The sequence below is a fragment of the Aedes albopictus genome, chromosome 3, assembly GCF_035046485.1.
Source record: "Aedes albopictus strain Foshan chromosome 3, AalbF5, whole genome shotgun sequence".
In the NCBI taxonomy this organism is placed as follows: domain Eukaryota; kingdom Metazoa; phylum Arthropoda; class Insecta; order Diptera; family Culicidae; genus Aedes; species Aedes albopictus.
Window position 1 is genome coordinate 203,314,792 of NC_085138.1, and position 21,166 is coordinate 203,335,957.

General features: G+C 41.6%; 1 protein-coding gene across 1 annotated transcript; it reads left to right on the forward strand.

Annotated features, from left to right (window-relative positions):
* The first annotated feature begins 760 nt into the window (after nucleotides 1-760).
* LOC109404966 (NADH dehydrogenase [ubiquinone] 1 alpha subcomplex subunit 7) lies at nucleotides 761-20,393 on the forward strand. Its single transcript, XM_029863338.2, has 4 exons — nucleotides 761-932; nucleotides 999-1,087; nucleotides 1,149-1,241; nucleotides 20,178-20,393. The coding sequence occupies exons 1-4, from the start codon at nucleotides 867-869 to the stop codon at nucleotides 20,230-20,232; spliced, it is 303 nt and encodes a 100-aa protein (XP_029719198.1). The 5' UTR covers nucleotides 761-866; the 3' UTR covers nucleotides 20,233-20,393.
* Nucleotides 20,394-21,166: the final 773 nt, after the last annotated feature.

Consider the following 21,166-nt stretch of genomic DNA (forward strand, 5'->3'; position numbering starts at 1 on the left):
TGTTCGTGTAATGCAGTGTGTACGTACACGCAACACTACTAAGAGCAGAAACCACTATGGTCCACTGCATGAATTTATTCTGGCCTGCTTACTCTCACACGAAATTTGACGTTTGAGAGGTGCCGACACCGCTCAAACGTCAAATTTCGTGTGAGAGTAAGCAGCGCGCCTAGGCCTAGGCCAACGTATCTAAATACCCAAGGTAAGAGATTCCCGCAAATGTCAAAAATGAGACTCACCAACACATCTGCGTTAGTTATGAAAAGTTGGTGTTTTTACACTAAAATGTCATTATTTCAGCAAAGTTTGTAAATTTTTAATAGTTTGGATGTTTCTAAATGCTGAAAAAATATGTTTAGAACCAATTAAAAAAAATTGTTACCGATTTTCAAATGGCGATATTTCCTGTTTTATTGCATGGAAGTCACTTTTAATCCAGTAAGATGCAATTAAATAATTGCTTCTATGATGAGAGTGCTTAATTTCTTAAGAAAGTTTGCTAAATAGTGATGCGCCCATACAAATCAGCGCAAACTTCATAACTATTTTTTGCTTTTTTCCTTTTCTCACTAATCCGTGAATATTAGCGGGAATCTCTTACCTTGGTATTTAGATACTTTGGGCCTAGGCCAGAATAAATTCGTGCAGTGGACCATTGGGAAAACCTTTTCCGTCATTTTTGAATGCACCTTTGAATATTTATTTTTCGAAGTTGAACAGCTGATTTTCGAAAAATTTCGAAACGTCAAGTCAAGTCGTGTGTTGATTTTTACTCTTCACTACTTCACCGAAACCGAAGTCTGGCTGGGAAGTGTTGTGAACAATCTGAAATATTCTACCAAAATTAGTGTAAAAAGTACATCAAAATGTCGAAAGTAGTGCGTCGGGATATCTCTCCCTTGCTTCAGGAGCTACGGAACTTCCTGCTGGGTGTAAGACACGGGATATATCCTCACAAGCAAACACAACGCTCTTCAAAATATTACATAATTTTTCAGAGAAAACATACGAACGCTCTGCGCTGGGAGGACGGAATTGCCGCCAGGACTCAACCGCCGCCGAATTTGCCGGAAGGACCACACCACAAGTAATTCAGTAGATTTGGGCATTTCGTGCTGCGATGATCCAGCATTTATTATATATTTTAGACTATCTGCCAACCATTACGTTTTGCGTGATGCTCGCCGTGAAGTGACGCATCCGATTAACTTGTCCTCTCGAGTTTTGCTCGGCGAAAAAGGGTAAGTCGCTAACTGCATTCGTTTTTTGCCTTTCTCGTACACCAAGGTGTACCGAAAGGCTATATGTTCACTCCAAAAATGAAATTTTGGTAGAGCCCACGGAGGGACAAGTTTCATCAATCGACTCAGCTCGACGAGTTGAGATGATGTCTGTGTGTGTGTATGTGTGTGTGTGTATGTATGTGTGTGTGTATGTGTACAAAAAAGGTCACCTCACTTTTAGATAGTAAATATCAACCGATTTTAACGATCGACGGTTCATTCGACGCGGAATCTGGTCCCATTGTTTCCTATTGAAAATGGTTCGGATCGGTCCAGCCGTTCCGAAGTTATGGTCATTTAGGTGTTCCGGATCGGTTCCCCTCGAAAGGGCCAGATATGAAAATGCACCAAACCCATGCATGCGACCCATCAAACCACGGCATTTACGATTATCTGATGAACGGTAAGCAGGAAAACAGTCTCAGACCATATCTGAACTGGTAGTGTTCTGGAACCGGTTCTGGGTGTCCTGCCGGAAGTGGCCAAATATCAAATTGAACATAACTCATGCATGCGACACATCAAACAGCGGCTTTTTCGATAATCTGATGAACGGTTAGCAGGAAAACAGTATCAAACCACATTTGAACATGTAGTGTTCCGGAACCGATCCTGGGTGTCCCGCCGGAAGTGGCCAAATATCAAATTGAACATAACTCATGCATGCGACACATCAAACAGCGACATTTTCGATTATCTTATGAACGGTAAGCAGGAAAACAGTATCAGACCATATCTGAACTGGGAGTGTTCCGGAACCGGTTCCGGATGTCCCGTCGGAAGTGGCCAAATTTAAAAGAGTATCAAAACCATGCATGCGACACATCAAACAGCGGCATTTTTGATAACCTGATGAACGGTCAACAGGAAAACAGTATCAGACCATATATGAACCGAGTTGTCCGGAACTGGCTCCGGGGGTCCCGACGGATGTTGCCAAACATAAAAGAGTACCAAACCCATGCATGCGATACAACAAATAACGGCTTTTCTGATAACCTGATGACTGGTTAACAAAGAAATAGGTTAGGACCACATTAGAGACAGCCGGTAGTGCCGTAACCAGTTCCGGGTGTCCCTCCGAAAACGGCTAAATATACAATTGAACTGAGCCTATGTATGCGACACAGCAAAGCTATGATTTTTTGATATCCTTATGAACGTTAGCAAGCAAACAGGTTCAGACCGGTGAAAACAATGTTTTACGCATATGGTCAAATCTCAACCGTTACGTAGTAATTGAACTTTACATGTTTTAACTTGCTTGTCTCAAATTGGCTATGACTTGAAAATGGTCAAACTTATCGCATTTGAAAGATTATTAAATTTGCTATTAAAAAAGATCCTGGAATGTATTGGTTTAGTTAGATAACTAAAGCAAAAAAGCTCGAAAGTAGTGTTTTACCTTTCTCGTACACTTAGTGTACTAAAAAACTATATGTTCACTCAAAAAACGATTTATCGAAAAAAGGCTCGGAGGATCAAGTCGCATATATCAATCAACTCAGTTCAACGAATTGAGATTATGGGCATGTACAGGGGATTTTTTTTTTACTTATTCGTTTATTTGGAAGGCTCGATGTACAGGGGATGGCCAAAATGTTTGGGATAGGCAACTTTTTTTTCTTTCACAAAAAAGTTCAACAAGCTATAACTTTTCATAGAGCGCATCAAAAAAATCTTAAATTTTGACTGTTTATCAACCTATTATGTGTGCATCATTGGTACAAATTTGGGCTCGATTGATTAATATTTCGTAAAGTTAGAACTGTTCGCGTAAAACACTATTTTTCAGACAACTCATTTTTGAGGTGTCATATCTCGGAAACCGCATTTATTGATTTTTTGATGCACTCTATTAAAAGTTACAGCATGTTGATTTTTTTTGTGGGAGAAAAAAAGTTGCCTATCCCAAACATTTTGGCCATCCCCTGTATGTATGTGCGCAAAATAAGTTCACTCACTTTTAAGGCACTTCCCATTCGCCGATTTTTCGTATTATAGCTTGAATCAAACCGGAATTGTTTGCTATCAAAAATGGTCCATGTTGGGAACACTGGCAACTCTGACCCAGAACCTACCACAGGGCTCACCGTTGACAGGCGACTGTCATCCGGATCGACGTCACATGTGTCATGACTACGCTTTTGTAATGAGAATGAGATTGTCATAATATCATTGTATTGTTCCAATTCTCGACAATGAAGAACATGTTTTAAAGTGTCCCGCGAAATATACTATTTTATTAAATCGTAACGTATTTATATGCTTAATTTATTTAAGTCTATTCACCGCCTCGTCACGTTACGACAGTCCAGATCGGCCAATTCGTTCAGGAGTTATGGCCATTTCAGTGATCCAGACCAGCACCGGTAGAACTGGCCGTATATACAACTGAACTAGCCCTATCATGCGATACATCAAACTGCGCGATTTTTGTACCCTTTAGCATGGTTGAAGAGTTTAGTATGGAAATCAACACTGGAGACCAGAAGCTCCACGATGTCGGCCCAAAATTCAAGATGGCAGCCAAATGTTCAAGGTGGCGGCTCACAATTCAATATGGCGGCTGTTTAATAGAGATTTAGGCTCTTAAAGCATGCTATATGGGAGTATTTGATATGGGGAAGATGTCTGGACTCTTAAAATGTTGAATAGAATATCCAATATGGCGATCTGAAATCCAAGATGGTGGCTTCAAATTCAAGGCGTCTGTTTAAAGAAGTTTAGGGCTCTAAAACCATGCAATATGGGTATATTTGGTATGGGTAAGATGTCCGGTGTCAGAAAATGGCAACCAGAATGTACAAAATGGCGATCTAAAATCCAAGATGGCGGCTTCAGCTTCAAGATGGTTGCTGTTTGATGGAGATTTAGACTCTAACGGCTGATTAATGAAGTTTTAGGATCTAAAACCATGCAATATTGGTATATTTGGTATGGGTCCAGAGCCCAAAATGGCGATCAGGATATCTAAGATGGCGATCTAAAATTTAAGATGGCGGCTCCGAATTTCAAATCGCGGCTGTTTAATGGAGTTTTAGGGGCTGAAACAATGCATTATTGGTATATTTGGTATGCGAATGATGTCTGGATTCCAAAAATGGCGACTAGAATATCCAAGATGTTGGTCCAAAATCCAAGATGGTGGCTCCAAATTCAAGATGGCGGCTGTTTAATGAAGTATATTTTTCGTAGGGAAGATGCCTGGACGCCAAAAATGGCGACCAGAACATTCAAATTCAAAATAGCGTCTTTTTCTTAAGAGTTTGATTCTCAAACATTAAAAGCTAGATAAACGATATGATTTCTGATATCATGAAATAGATTTCTGTTAATTGTATGAAAGCTCGATATACATCAACATTTCGCTTGAGTTTTATTGAAATGGGGTTTCGAAGGCACGAGAAAGGCGCCATCACCGCTAGGTGGATAAATTAGGGTTTTTTTTTGTTATAGAATGAGAAAATCTGCAGCAGATACCCAAGAGGTGGTTCCTCGGGTGATGTGGGGATCGATCCACTAAAAACTCATTCTCTCTCTTCCTTACCTTCGCGGTACGCCCGTTAGGGACGACTTCGAGAAGGGGGGGACCGTACATGAGTACACTCTAATAGTAAGCGTTCCACCAGCTACCGCCTTAAGTTGTTCACTCTCCCCTGGAGGCTCGGGTCCTGGCTAGTACTTAGACTACCCACTGAACTCAGGCTCCTGGATGGGGAAGGGGGGCCAACTCAACAAGCTGTTGTTCGGCTCGCCATTTACTCTGTAGTTCAAGTACGATTCGAGAAACCGTGGAAGTAACGGAGTCCCACTTGTCCGCCCCCACCATTATTGCTTTTCCTGGTCTCGGATTGGTCAACAAGGTTACAGCACAGACAAACAGACGTATAACTTGGAACTAAATGCGATTTAAATCATCGTCATAAAAGTATAATCGCCCAATGCTAATAACGCTGTGTTTCGCAAACTCACTGAGTAGTAGGCCGTGTCGATTTTTGCAAAATTGCGAATACACAATCCCGAATAGTCACAAATGGTTGCAAATGGACCCAAATGAAGCCCTGCAAAATTTAAAAATTCTAAAAAATCAGTAAGCTAGTCCGCAATCGACTTGAAGTTTTATATGGGAATTTTAATTATTCAGTATGGGGAAATCCAACTTTTCAAACTTTTGAAGAAAAAGGCACATTAAAGCAACTCTAAAAATCCGCCCCCCCCTGAAGATTTAGTGCATATATTAGGGAACAGGGAACATTTTGTTAGAAGACAACTTTTTAGTTGCACTTAAGGCTCAAATGAGAATCAAATATTACCCAAAACTGAAAAGCACTTTTCTCCAGAATAACGAAAAGGCGAACAAAACCACCGTGTCCGATTGTCATAATTGAGTAAATAAACAATCGGACATTCTTATTTTCTTCGATTTGTGGATCATTTTGGGAAAAAGTGCTTTTATAGTTCTGGAATATTTGCCATTCTCAATTGAGCCTTAAGATAAGGGCGTTATTAAATTTCGAAACAATGGACATTTTATTCGCATGATTTCTAGCTTCTTTAATTGGCATCACTGCACGTTTTGCGTGTTGAAGAGGGTGCACTCTGAAAAATTTTCACGTCCGATTTACGTGAAAAGATAGGTAGTTTTCGTCCACCATATTTTTCACGTAACCTTCACCGGAATGTCAGGTAGCTGGATAAATTTGAGCTTCGTTGATCGACGTGATAAATCAGGTAAACTTGACAAGTATTTTACGTGAAATGTGGATGAGTGCTACTGGAATTTCCGGTCACTTTACGGGAGAACATGATTAGTTCTACGTGAATTTCATGTAATTTATACACGATTTTTAAATAAAAATAAAGCTGTTGCACCAACTTGCAACGTATTTGAAGGGACAAGAGATTTTAAATTCTTACAGAATGCAATGAAAAACGCATAATTGTGCAATCGTAAAATAAATACATCAATGCATTTTACAGAAATTTAAAAACTCTTGCCTTCTCAAATACGCTACAAACTGGTACTAATATTTAAGAATGTATGAAAAATCTTTGAAAGTATTTTTTTTTTTTGAGTATGTAATTCATAAATTTACACTTTCATTCATAATTAATGAATGTATATACAATTCGGATCTTCTAAGATTGGATAATATAATACAAATAATCTTTGAATGTTGACGCAAAAATTTTGTAGGACCTCCGTCACCGTCAGTGATTAATAACACCTTCTTCCGGCTTCTGAAATTAATGAAAATATTAAAAAGTCATAACTCCTTTTAATAAATAACTATCAATTGTCTTACACAATTAAATAACTTCAATACTGGCTGCAACTTGCACGGAAACTCAAATCAGCAAGCAGTTTGTGCACCAAACTACTTCTCAACGCCATATTGAATATTTTTTTCACACCTGAAATTCACGTAACTTTCGTTTTGCGGAAACTTCGATGTCGGAAGTTCACTAACACAAACGCATTCAAATGATTTACGTGAAAATTAGGTGGACTTTACCAAACAGGGCGGTGCATACGCCGTGATTATCGGGTGATAGTTGCTAACGTCAGGTAACTTTTGAGATTTTGTGAATAAGGATGAGCTACGTGATATTTCACGTAAATCGGACGTGAAAATTCTTTAGAGTGTGGTAACAGCCATCTGCGGCGTCACTACCCGTCGCTGGATGGAGACGCAAGTACCTGATAAAAATTAGATAGTTAGGATTGTAAATATTCTTGCGATATTGCTTTATAAAAACTTGGTATCTTCGGCAAAGTTGTTGGCATGGTCAAGAGCTGTCCAGTGATGAACTAAATCATTGGCAAATCCATCGCTGGGCGGCGCTAGTGTGCTTACAAACTACATGCAATAGTATTAACGTATATGCGTGTATCTCAATAACGTGATAATTTAACTGTGTGGTGTCTTCGACAAAGTTGTTGGCTGGGCCACGGGCTATCCAGTGACGAATCAAGTAAGTAGGAATTCAACCGTTAGGCGGCGCTAGTGTGCATACAAACTGGATGCAAAAGTACAAACGTATATGTGTGTATCTCAATAACGTGATAATTTAAGTAGGTGGTGTCTTCGACAAATTTGTTGGGTGGACCACGGGCTATCCAGTGACGAACGCAATACAGTCTAGACTCCTACTACACGGTTAGTTCGGGGGTGCAGTAGGAATCCGTGTTGTAGGAATCCCAGAGCTTATGGGATTTCGCCTAATTGGGGGTGTGAGCGAATATATCAGGAGTATTACAAGATAGCATCATACTTTCTTTGACAAAGTTGTAGTACTAGAATAGATCTACCACACAATGCGAACTAAAATCCAATTAGTTGGCAATTTGGCCGATAGAGGCGCTATGTAGAAGTGGTTGCTTATGTTCACTCGCCAGTAGAAGTACTCATAAGTTATCGCTTGCGATATCTCAAGATCTACTTGATTTGGAACAATGCTGTCTTCGGCAAACTTGTTCAGTAGGTCAAGAACAATCTGGTGACTTCCTGAAGAACTTTGCCGAAGACGACACTTTTCTATCTGATCTGGATCGCGAGCTATAGAAGTTTGAAACTTTACTTGACAACTAGCGTCACCTAGCGGCGAAATTACAAACTAATTGTTGCATCACAAGATTTTTCTTGACTTCCTGAAGAACTTTGCCGAAGACGACATTTTTCTATCTCCGCTGGATCGCGAGCTAGAGGCAAAATTACCACCTAACAGCGAAATCACAAACTAAATGTTAAGTCATTAGATAGCTCTTGACTTCTTGAAGAACTTTGCCGAAGTCGATACTTTTCGATCTGCTTTGGATCCAGAGATAGCGGAGTTTGAAACTTTACTTGACAACTAGTGCCACCTAGTGGCGAAATCACCAACTAATTGTTACATCACAAGATTGTTCTTGACTTCCTGAAGAACTTTGCCGAAGACGACTCTCTTCTATCTGCTCTGGATCGCGAGCTAAAGAAGTTTAAGATTTTACTTATCAACTAGCGCCACCTAGCAACGAAGTCACCAACTAAATATTGAATCACCAGATAGGTTTTTACTTCCCGAAAAACTCTGACGAAGACGGCACTTTTCTATCTGATCTGGATCGCGAGCTAGAGAAGTTTGAAACTGTACTTGACAACTAGCGTCACCTAGCGGCGAAATTACAAACTTAATGTTAAGTCATTAGATAGCTCTTGACTTCCTGAAGAACTTAGCCGAAGACGATACTTTTCTATTTGCTCTGGATCGCGAGCTAAAAAAGTTTGAAATTTTACTTAACAACTAGTGGCACCTAGCGGCGAAATCACCAGATAGGTTTTTACTTCCTGAAAAACTCTGACGAAGACGGCACTTTTCTATCTGATCTGGATCGCGAGCTAGAGAAGTTTGAAACTATACTTGACAACTAGCACCACCTAACGGCGAAATCACAAACTAATTGGTTAGCCACCAGATTGTTCTTGACCTACTGAACAAGTTTGCCGAAGACAGCATTGTTCCAAATCAAGTAGATCTTGAGATATCGCAAGCGATAACTTATGAGTACTTCTACTGGCGAGTGAACATAAGCAACCACTTCTACATAGCGCCTCTATCGGCCAAATTGCCAACTAATTGGATTTTAGTTCGCATTGTGTGGTAGATCTATTCTAGTACTACAACTTTGCCAAAGAAAGTATGGTGCTATCTTGTAATACTCCTGATATATTCGCTCACACCCCCAATTAGGCGAAATCCCATAAGCTCTGGGATTCCTACAACACGGATTCCTACTGCACCCCCGAACTAACCGTGTAGTAGGAGTCTAGACTGTATTGCGTTCGTCACTGGATAGCCCGTGGTCCACCCAACAAATTTGTCGAAGACACCACCTACTTAAATTATCACGTTATTGAGATACACACATATACGTTTGTACTTTTGCATCCAGTTTGTATGCACACTAGCGCCGCCTAACGGTTGAATTCCTACTTACTTGATTCGTCACTGGATAGCCCGTGGCCCAGCCAACAACTTTGTCGAAGACACCACACAGTTAAATTATCACGTTATTGAGATACACGCATATACGTTAATACTATTGCATGTAGTTTGTAAGCACACTAGCGCCGCCCAGCGATGGATTTGCCAATGATTTAGTTCATCACTGGACAGCTCTTGACCATGCCAACAACTTTGCCGAAGATACCAAGTTTTTATAAAGCAATATCGCAAGAATATTTACAATCCTAACTATCTAATTTTTAACAGGTACTTGCGTCTCCATCCAGCGACGGGTAGTGACGCCGCAGATGGCTGTTACCACCCTCTTCAACACGCAAAACGTGCAGTGATGCCAATTAAAGAAGCTAGAAATCATGCGAATAAAATGTCCATTGTTTCGAAATTTAATAACGCCCTTATCTTAAGTGCAACTAAAAAGTTGTCTTCTAACAAAATGTTCCCTGTTCCCTAATATATGCACTAAATCTTCAGGGGGGGGGGCGGATTTTTAGAGTTGCTTTAATGTGCCTTTTTCTTCAAAAGTTTGAAAAGTTGGATTTCCCCATACTGAATAATTAAAATTCCCATATAAAACTTCAAGTCGATTGCGGACTAGCTTACCGATTTTTTAGAATTTTTAAATTTTGCAGGGCTTCATTTGGGTCCATTTGCAACCATTTGTGACTATTCGGAATTGTGTATTCGCAATTTTGCAAAAATCGACACGGCCTACTGAGTAGATGGCGGTAGTGAGCCAATGTCAAACAGGAGCAAAAACGATGTGAGCTTCATGGGACAGAGATTGGCGAGCTACAGAATATTTAAATAGTCCGTTAAAAGGGGAACGATGGGAAGTGGGTAGAGTGAGACTTCTGTTTGTCTGTGGTTACAGCATGTCATGTTGCTTATTAGGATGATGAGGTTCCTCTAGGAACAGATAACTCTAGGGCACATTCCGGTGCACACGGGTTGGTGACTGGTCCTTATTATGGTTACTAGGATTTTGACTATGAAAAACTATAAATTTTGACTAGTTTTGGCAATATTATCTAAATGTCCAGGATATGATAGGTTTCCGCCGGAGCCCACGACACGACTAGACAGGGATGACCAGTTCCGTATTTTCATCAACGACGAATTTTCAGATGTTCAGATTTTGAGAACATGAGTATCATCCAGATACATCAGCGGCTTCGCCGGCTTTGGTTGTACATAAAAATTCTGAAAGATTAAGGGCCGATTTCTTCACCTCGGCTTTACTGGTTTTTATATCCTTCAAAAGAAGAATATTAAAGATGTTAACAAGTCCAAAGCTTGTGCAGTCTCTGCTGTGTGGTCCAATGACCATCCGTTTTTATACTACCTTAGGTAGACATAATGAATGATACCTAGATATTTATTCGAGATTCGGCTGCAAGGAAGATACTTTTCCGGGAGAAAATGAATTGAACACGTGTGGTCCAGTTAATGGTTGAACTACTAATGAAAAATCTTTATTTCAGGTCTATGAGCTACAAGTATGGTTGCTATGGAAAATACATAGCAACGGCATGATGTTGCCAAATTCAAATTAGCACCGATTGCTTCGATGCTTTAACACTCCTCCTCAACATCATGTGGTAGAATCCCTATGGCTTCTCGCAACTGCTTCAGCTTCACCGCTCCCAAAGGCTTGGTAAGGAGATCCGCTTCCATCTGCTCCGTGGGACAATACCGAATGGAAACGATACCAGCTGCTACCAAATCCTTAACGAAACAGTACTTGGTGTCGATGTGTTTCGACTTTCGAGACGTCCTGTCCGCCGCGGTTAGTGCGATGCAGCTCTGGTTGTCTTCGTGGACCACTATGGGCAACGTTAGACGGATGCCCAAATCGCCCAATAGTCGTCGAAGCCACTGCAGTTCCTGTAGGCATTCCGCCATCGCGATGTACTCGGCTTCAGTGCTCGACAGGGACACGCATGTTTGCTTCCTGCTTCCCCAGCCGACGAGCCCTCCGCCGAACTTGAAAATATAGCCAGTGTTGGACTTCCTATCGTCGACTTCACCAGCCCAGTCCGCATCGACGAAGCACTCCACTTGAAGGTTGCTATCAGCACCCAGACGCAGCTCGTAGTTTGCTGTTCCTTTCAGATAACGTAGAACCCGCTTTGCTTCGTTCCAATCCGCTGTTGTTGGTTTCGTGACGCGCCGCCCGAGAATAGAGGTCGAGATCGCAATATCCGGGCGCGTGTTGACAGCGATGTACAACAAAGCACCGATCAGACTTTGGTACTGTTGTCCATCTGCCAACGAGTCACTATCCTCCTCCTTTTGTTGTACAAATCCACTGGCCATCGGAACACGAGATGCTTTGCAGTTCTCCATGTTGAACCGCGACAAAATCTTCTGCACGTACGACCTCTGACTCAACGTGAATCGGTCCTCATCTCGTCGAACGTTGATCCCCAGGAAGAATGTCAAATTCCCCAGCTCTGCTATCTTGAAGGACTTGCTCAGAGACTCCGCCAGCTTCCGATATTCCTGCTTCGTTCTGCACACCACAACGATATCGTCCACGTAGATCAAAATGTACGTGCACACGCCGTCCACGATTCGCAAGTAGAGACACGGGTCAGCCGATGACTGATGAAACCCCATGCCTTTCAATGCTGCATCAATCCGCTGGTTCCATACCCGCGCAGCCTGCTTGAGCCCGTAGAGACTCCGCTTCAAGCGGCACACGGTAGACGGATCACCATTCGAGTACCCCGGAGGCTGCTTCATGAAAATCTCCTCCTGCAGCACGCCATACAGGTACGCGGTCTTGATGTCGATGTGCTTGACGATCATCCGCTGCTTGCTTGCAATTGTTAGCACAGTACGGAACGTGATTTGCTTCACCACCGGTGCGAACACCTGATCGTAATCCGTTCCGTACTTTTGGGAAAAACCCTGTGCGACCAACCTGGCCTTGTATCGCACGGTCTTCCCAGTTTCGTCCAGTTTACACTTGTACACCCACTTACATCCAATCACGTTGCGTTGTTGGGGTGCTTTAGTGAGGGTCCACGTGTCGTTATCACGAAGAGATGCCATCTCCTCGTCCATGGCAGCTTTCCACTTCTCGCTTTCCGGGCTCGCAATCGCTTCTCGATACGTACCTGGTTCTGCGCACTCGCTCACGGCCAGCCCAATCGTGCCGTCGTATCTCGCTGGTGGAACGCCAAAGTTCGTCCTCTGTGAACGTCGCAGATTATCCCGAGCAACTGGAACGACAGCTTGCTCCTCCTGCCTTGGTACTGCCTCGATGAAACCGTCGTCGTCGTCGTCGTCTTCGAAACCGAAAAATTCTTCCTCGTCTCGGGAATCGTCGTGGGGAACTTGCTCGCCAGTTTGTCCACAATCGTACAATCGAACTGCAACATGTTCATCGTCGTTGTAGCACTCACCTGGTAGGTCACGAATGGTGCCATCTTTCACACTTTTACCTTTTTCGTCGAGCTCCAGGAATCGCACGTCACGGCTAATGACTACCTGGCCTGTAGAAGTGTTCAGCAAACGGTAGGCTTTGCTGTCGGACGCGTATCCAACGAAGGTCATTTTGGTTGCCTTCTCTTCAAACTTCTTCCTCTTCTGTGGCGGGATCCACACGTAGGCGCTGCAACCGAATACCTTCAGGTGCTGCAAATCCGGTTTCACACCGAACCAGATCTCGTACGGAGTCGATCCGATCGCTGATGATGGCAACCGATTCTGGATGTACGCCGCTGTGTTCACAGCCTCTGCCCAAAAACGACGAGGTAAGCCAGCATCCAACAGCATACACAGTCCCATTTCGTTTAACGTTCTGTTTCTCCTTTCAGCCACGCCGTTTTGCTGTGGAGCGTACCCAGCGGTGAATTCAGCCTTGATTCCTTCCTCGGCGTAGAACTTGCGCAAAGATTTGCTGGTGTACTCGCCACCCCGGTCGGAACGGATGACCTTCGGCTTCCTCCCGAATTGTGTTTCGGTGAACCTCACATACTCACGGATTTTGTCGGCGACCTCGGACTTCTCCTTCAGAAAATAGACGACCGTGTAGCGGCTGTGATCATCAATCATCGTCATATAATATCGGCACCCGCCCGGTGATGTTGTCATAGGACCGCATACATCGCTGTGCACGATATCCAGCACCGCTTTCGACTTCTTCTCGGCTGCCTGTGGAAACGCCGGCCGAGCCATCTTCCCTTCAACGCAGCACTCACAGGTCTTCAGGATGCCACAGGGCTTGATCTTCATTCCGGTAGCTAAAGTCCGCCGCTCAATATCGCCAATCACATCCGGATCTCGGTGGCCGAGCCTTCGATGCCACGTGTGCAGACAATCGCCGTTGTGCTGCTTATTACTCACTTGCAACGATTTTTCAGCCACGTTCAGTCGGTACAATCCACTGGTGCGATCCGCCGTCGCAATCACCGACCCGTTGTACACCAATCGACACTGGTCCGCATCGAATTCCGCACGCACACCTTTCTCCGCGAGCTTCGGTACGGAAATCAAATTGCCTTCAAGTCCCGGGGCAAAAATCACACCGGTTAGCGTAATCGACATTTTTTCATTACGACCGTTCACGCACTCGATTTTACAGTCACCGACACCTGCCGTATGCAGCACTTTACCGTCGGCGGTCGACATCATCGTACGCACAGTTTCATCGAGACGCGTAAAAGAACTGCGATTTTTCGCCAAATGGGACGTCGCGCCCGAATCGATCACCCACGCACTCGAATCTTGCATATCGGACCGCACCATAAACGTGAACGACTTTGCGTCGTTTTCGCGCACTGTTTTGGCCTTGGCCTTTTCTCGCTTCTGATCCATCTTGCCGCTGCTCTCCGCCAAAAACGCCTTGCAATTTCGCTTCCGATGTCCGGGCTTGCCGCAGTGATAGCATACCACGCTTTTCTGCGACGCGCTTGCTCCGCCCGTACGCAGCACTTGTTCGTCGGAGCCGGACCGTTTCCGGAGCTTATCCGCTTCGTCCAGCAGCTTCACCTTAACGAGCTCCAGGGTTAGCTCATTTTCGTTGCGTGCTTCCAGCGCCGTCGTCAGCGGATTGAACGATTCCGGAAGTCCCCGCAGTATCAGCGCTACCTTCAGGCACTCTTGCATCTCGAATCCGGAATTTTCGAGACGTGCATACTGCTTTTCAATTTCGGCGAGATAGGCCTCCATGTAATCACCTACCTTGTAATTCTGGTTCGTGATCTGACGGAGGAGGGTCACCCGTTGCCCCAACGTGGTCCTCTCGTGATGTTCCTTCAGAGCCGCCCACGTGTCTTTCGCTGTCGTCTTGTCACGAATCAGCCCGTACTGGCTCTCATCCACCATCAAGTGAATCGTGGCCAGCGTCCTCTCGTCGCTTTCCGTCCAAGCGTCCGTCAACGGTACCGGCGGGGTACCCGGCTCCACGTGCCTCCAGAGCTGCTCCCTTCGCAGCAACGCCTTCACGGAGAACGACCATGATTGGTAGTTCGAATTGTTCAATTTTACGATTTTCGCCCACTCCATTCCGTCGGGAAAAAACAGCAAACGTCCACGCTTCAATTTTCTTGATCTGGAACCTCCGGCTGGGCCAATAACCTATTCGAGATTCGGCTGCAAGGAAGATACTTTTCCGGGAGAAAATGAATTGAACACGTGTGGTCCAGTTAATGGTTGAACTACTAATGAAAAATCTTTATTTCAGGTCTATGAGCTACAAGTATGGTTGCTATGGAAAATACATAGCAACGGCATGATGTTGCCAAATTCAAATTAGCACCGATTGCTTCGATGCTTTAACAATATTTAGGTACTGTAATGAATAGTATTTCATGTAGGTAGATATACTATGCGCACAACCATTAGGTAGACACTACACTGGTAAGCCAGGCTTACCCATATAGTCAAACCTGGCTTAAGCTGACCACCCAGGCTCATCAACCTGTGCGTACTCTCGAGTCGCTTCACGTTTCGGTTCGACCATGCAGCGCCCGCCATACCTTAGTATGGAGACCGCTACTGTCGCGAGCAGTTTACGCTTACTCGAGACTATTGCCGAGCTATGTGACATTATCTTTGACAATACCATTTTCGCCATGCTTTTGCAGGCATAATCCACGTGGCTTCCGAATTTCAGTTTATCGTCGATCATGACCCCCAATTGCTTCAGTGAGCGCTTAGAGCTAATCGTGCATCCGCCTGTGGTGACCACTGCTTGTTGCTCAGACTTGCGGTTGTTCAGAAAAATCAGAAGACCTTCCCCCTGTCCCTCCTCACTTGAAGATTCAGTCAACCCCATAAACCCTTCAGCGCGCGTGCTGTTGTAAAAAGTACAACGCTACCAAAAAACCTCGCTTTTCATAAACAGCGCGAGCGCGGTGCAGTTTCGATTGCTTGATGGCGCGCGTCCTGGAAGGTTAATAGATATATATTCACGAGTTCTTAGATCTAGCAGAGTTTCAATTTCCTACTCTCAATAATAATTTAAATACCATCAACAACTTGGTACCAGATTCCGCTCAACTAAGGCCAGTTTCGCAGAAAAACATAATCTGTTGAATGACTGTTAAGCCAATTTGTAATGTTTTTCCATTTTCTGTTAGTTCAATCTAAGTGCAATCAGATATAAATCAAGACTTATGTAAAACTTTTCATAAAAGTATGATTTTATTACATTTGGTGTGAGACCAAAGTGGTCCTAATTCCGCTCACGAACAAATTATTTATGCCATCTTTTAAATAGACTTTTGCGGAAAAGTGCATTATTTTTGCAACTCTATGTTTTTATAATTATTTTTTCCTGTTCCGTAGGAGTGTATAATAGGGATTAAACACACTGTGTACTAAAATCGGCAGATTTTACGATTTTGACGTATTTTTTTTGCGTGAGCGGTTATTGGAACACATGAAATTAGCTACAGCTTTTTTGGGCCCAATAGCCGCTCAAAAAAATTCATTGTTTTGTTTTTAAAATTTATGTTATCCGGTAAATATTGCATAAAATGGCTTTGCTCTCGTCTAATTTATATTGTCCAAGAATATCAGCACCGAAAAGAGTGTATTTATGCATGTAAACTTGATTTTTGCAACAGTGAGCGGCTATTGGGTCATGAGCGGCTACTGGTACACTGACGGTATCGAGAATAGAAATCGAAAAAGGTTCCCGGAAACCCTCCTGCCGGCTACACGAGGGTTAAGAAAGTAAACATCAATGCAAGCAATAAATATGTGTTAGGTTCTTTTGCTTATTCTTTGAAAGATACGCATATTTCGACTAACGTAACGCCCTAATTTCGCGCGAGTCCAAATTTCGCTCACTGATAACATTTGGAGAACATAATCATAAAAGTAATTGTGCGATTGTCCAAATTTCACTTTAGCTACTATCTATAGTGAAATTTGAACATTTCAACAATTAATTCTCTAAATATTATCAGTGAGCGAAATTTAGACCCTCGCGAAATCCCACGGTACCACTAGTAAAGAGTGTCCCGAATCAAATTGCACCACGAAAAACAGTGCATAACTTTTGATTGCATGCTTCAATATGGCTGATTTTTTAACCAGGAACAGTATATTATGTGTAGATGATGCCATACAAACTTCATCGGAATCGGTGAAGTATTGGCGAAGATACATCTCCGTTGCGAGAATATTAGTATTTTGGAATCTTGTACTCTCATTCTGAAAATGGTTTAGGCTATAACTTTACTGTTCTGCCGAGTGCAGCATAGTTGGCATATGTTCCAAAACAACAAACTGAGAAAAATGCGTTCAAAGTTCCAGCCTTGTTTTCTTCTCTACGGACAAGTGTAATAAAAACACAAAGTGCATTTATCAGCATAGCATTTGAATTGGTATTTATCATTGAAGTATGAGCAAAAAATTGCATAAACATTCAATTTACTTTTTAACTTTTTAAAGAAAAACTAATGGGACTGTGATGCCGATAAATCTAGCAATTTTCGAGATTTTCGCGGCATGAGCTGTCCCATGTCAAGCAAAATTATTGCTGTGTGCATTCAAGATGCAAACGGTACCCAAATGCGCTTCAAACGCGGTAACACATGTTACCAAAGGCAACGTAGCAACCATATCCAATATCACCGCCAACCTAGGATTCGAAAGCTCCCACTGACATCGGGTTACTTGTTAGAAAATCTTACCGCATTTGGTGCTCCCGCATTTGATATTTGCATTTTGAATGCACACAGCAATATCAGCATAAGCTGTCCAAAGTTGCAGTTTTCACCATAAGCTGTCTCATGTCGAATTTGTCAGCATAAACTGTCCCATGTTGAATTTCACACCCAAATTTCCGTGACGCCTAGGCCTGAAAGAATGTAGAGGTCGCTATGTACTTTCATAGGTGTCCAACTAATCTTCCTTTCCCATCCCTCAGCTGTCGCAATGACGTGGCCAGGACAGCACTTGACCGTTGGAGGATTGTGTCAATCTTGTCTAGGAGTCAGAGATTAGTCCCAAATCTTTGTGCTTTGGTAACGGACAGGAAGGATGCAACCCTCATAATAGCGATCCAAACTGTCCCATATTTAATTTTACAGATGATCTCAAAATTCCCGGAGAATGTTCAAGATTACCTCAGAGATTTTTTATGCGTATGCACTGACAATAGGATAGCTTTTGATAGAAAAAAAATGAACATGAGACAGCTTATGCTGCAAAATTGAATATGGGACAGATTATGATGACAAAACTAAACATGGGGCATATTGACTTGATGTTGTTTGTATGGATTTTCTGAACAAAATATATACTAACCGAGAGTGGACAGCGGTGTATGGAAGTATACGTAAAAATAGACCGTTTTGTGAAAAAAAAAAACAAAATCATCAAAAAGTAACATGGGACAACTATGCTGCACACGGCAGTGTTAGTGTATCGAAACGTCTGAAAATATGACCATATACCTACCAAACTTATAAGTTTTCAACATAATAAAGTAGTAAAATTTTCATTGAAATCGGTTGAGTACTTATTTTCATAGAATACAAAACTCAAACTGCTTCAGTGTGAATTTTAGACACTTTAATTTTAAGGTCCGTTTGCACTATTTCGAAAATAAAACTGTCTGCTGCGATTCTCAATACCGTGTGCGCACCTAACTTTGCGCAGGTCCAAACTTTGCGCATTCTTGTAAAATAACGAAACAAATAACTAAATGTCAACATATTCACTAGTTTAATCATTGCAGTAGCATTGTGTAAACATAAACATTATTTGACAAATATTTAATGTCCATAAAATCTTTGTTTATGTTGAATAATAAACAAAAAATACACAAAAATGTCAAAATTTGTCTCGCCTTAACACGGTTGCCAAGAAGTAACTCTACTAAAAATTAACATTTTCCTCGATAAAACTGTGCAACGATGATTAATTTTGCAGTTAATTGACAAAAAAGGTGATATTTTAGTAATATCAATCACAGTTCGTAAGAAATTTTTCAATTAAATTAGTAAATAGTGGTGCGCAATGTTTGGAACCATTATTTGCACTGTGTTCCTAATTTTTGCGCACTTGCAGTAAATGCTTGTTGAACGTGAATACATAACTTATGAACCATCTAAATATTATGTAACACCAGTACTGATAATTTCAGGCCTGCCTCTCCGGGTATCAAATTTTGTATAGAAATTAGTAGAAAATTGTATGAACCGTAGCACTATGGCAGGCACTCTCCATCTGTCTACAATGAGACGTGATTTGTGAACAGTCCTTCATTTGGATTTTCCGGCGGTCAATGTTAGGGACGATTCAAATATGACGTCCACCATTTTTAAGACTTTTAGAACCCCCTCTTCCCCTGGGCCACCCCGTCACGCTTCATAGTATACCTAATACATGGCATATCACACTTTCTCAGACAACCCCAGCCCCCTCCCCACCAAAGATGGACGTCATATTTAAATGACCCCTTATTGTTCCTATCCGTAACGGTCACTTCATTAATCAGGAAGCTTTTACCTTTGATCTTTAGCCACAGGAAACAACCCCTCATGAAGTTTGGATTGTTCACACGATAGGTGCCTAGTACGAACCGCAGACGAAATCAAGAACTCCGGAGGCCTCCGTTCCCCCTCCCTCGTAGGACAAAATATTTCAACAAAGATCAATTAAGGGCACACTACCTGATCTGAATAACTTTAGTTTAATGGGCAAACATTAAATAATAGCATTTTTGATTACTTTTTTAAGCAATTCATAGCATGCGCAAAGTTAGGCACACTATGCGCAAAGTTAGGAACAATCGAAGATTTTGTGCGCAAAGTTAGGAACAAGGCAATGAAATAGTTTTTCTATTTGAAGTATTTTTTGGTTAATATTATGATTTTTTTTATATTTCAGAATCAAAGAAGGATCATTATTCTATCGTATGAGCATGTTGTTCATGATATATTTTGTTTGTTTGTATTTTTTATAACGACTAGAAATTTGATTTTTCTTAACTGCGCAAAGTTTGGTGCATACACGGTATATTAACATGTTTTCAATAAAGTTTTGTGTCATTTTGGCTTAACACTTTCAAAGTTAGAAAACCTTGAATGCCACAATACACTAAAACATGTTTGTAACTTTTGGCTACATATACGACCACAACTTTTTATCCGTTTGACCAAATCCAATGAAATTTTAAAACAATATTTTTACATACATACGCCATCTGCAGAAAAAAAAATTTAATCGTATTTCTGACTCAAACGTTACATACATATATGTCAAATATTTGTTATTTTTATTCTTTATTTGTACAAGATTCTCAAAATCTAATTTCGATTCTAATGAAATTTTCATGGAATCATCTATTACTATTACTGAGAGTTGATGAAATTTAAATTTGGTTTTCAACATTGATTTTCCCCTTTTCCTTTACAGTTCGGCTAAAAAGCTGCCCACCCCTGGAAAATCGTATGCATGGGATAAACACTAAAACGGCGCAGGTAGTTCAGTAACAAATTATAACTATTTCTCGTTATGTAATGAATTGATGCTTTCTTGGCTTCAATCATGCTTTGTTGTTAATTGATTGAGAAGTGATAGTAGTAAGCCTCAGAGGCTACAATCAATAAACACGATGCATTACGATTCAAATCATAAAAAAAAACAAATCAAATCATTATGAAAGAAAAGATCCTTTGAACGACATTGCTTAGCGATAAGGACCTGATATGATCACTGTGACCCGCTATGGGAATAAATGGCACGCATTTGGCAGTATGAACTTTTTATTTATTTTCTTCTTGTTAAAATACATGGATTACATGTGCGCCTACAAACACGCAACGCTGGCTGTTGGCTATTGACAGATTCTAAGTGTTATCAAATATAATGCTGTTGCTCATTCAACATTCAAACGGTACTAGACTGGAGTATTACTTCACTATTGTAAATATTTTGGGACTATATATGGCGTTTTGTTATTATGCGTTTAGATTGCACTATTGATGACTTTCCTTGATTGCGGACGAATCCAGTTGCTGCATGTCTTTGTTTCGCTCTTTGTTGCATCTCTCCCTTCGGTTCAAGATTCGCGTACTCGATTGCTTGTTATCCTAACTACGTATAGAGGACATATGTTAGCGAGTAAAGTTTAGAAAAAGTTAGTATAGTTTTTTTTCGGTTTTGCTCAAACAGCAATATTAGGAGAAACTCATTAGAAGTTTACTGTTTACTAGTAATATATGTAGTACCTAACTTTACACATGTCTTTCTATTTTGCTTCAAAATCAACGTTTTTTTTCAATGCCAACATAATTGGTATTCATAACGGAATAAATTTCTCTAAACAAACAGTTAAAAAGCACCGCTTCACTGATAGTACTTGGATTTTATAGTCTAGTTCTTGGGAATGCTTTTCTAGGGTT

What these genes read in the sequence shown, in the direction of transcription:
- LOC109404966 (XM_029863338.2), top strand. Translation starts at nt 867, where the DNA reads ATGTCGAAAGTAGTGCGTCGGGATATCTCTCCCTTGCTTCAGGAGCTA. An exon ending in TACGGAACTTCCTGCTGGGT is followed by an intron (nt 933 to 998) that starts GTAAGACACGGG and finishes ATAATTTTTCAG; the next exon opens with AGAAAACATACGAACGCTCT. An exon ending in CCGGAAGGACCACACCACAA is followed by an intron (nt 1,088 to 1,148) that starts GTAATTCAGTAG and finishes TATATATTTTAG; the next exon opens with ACTATCTGCCAACCATTACG.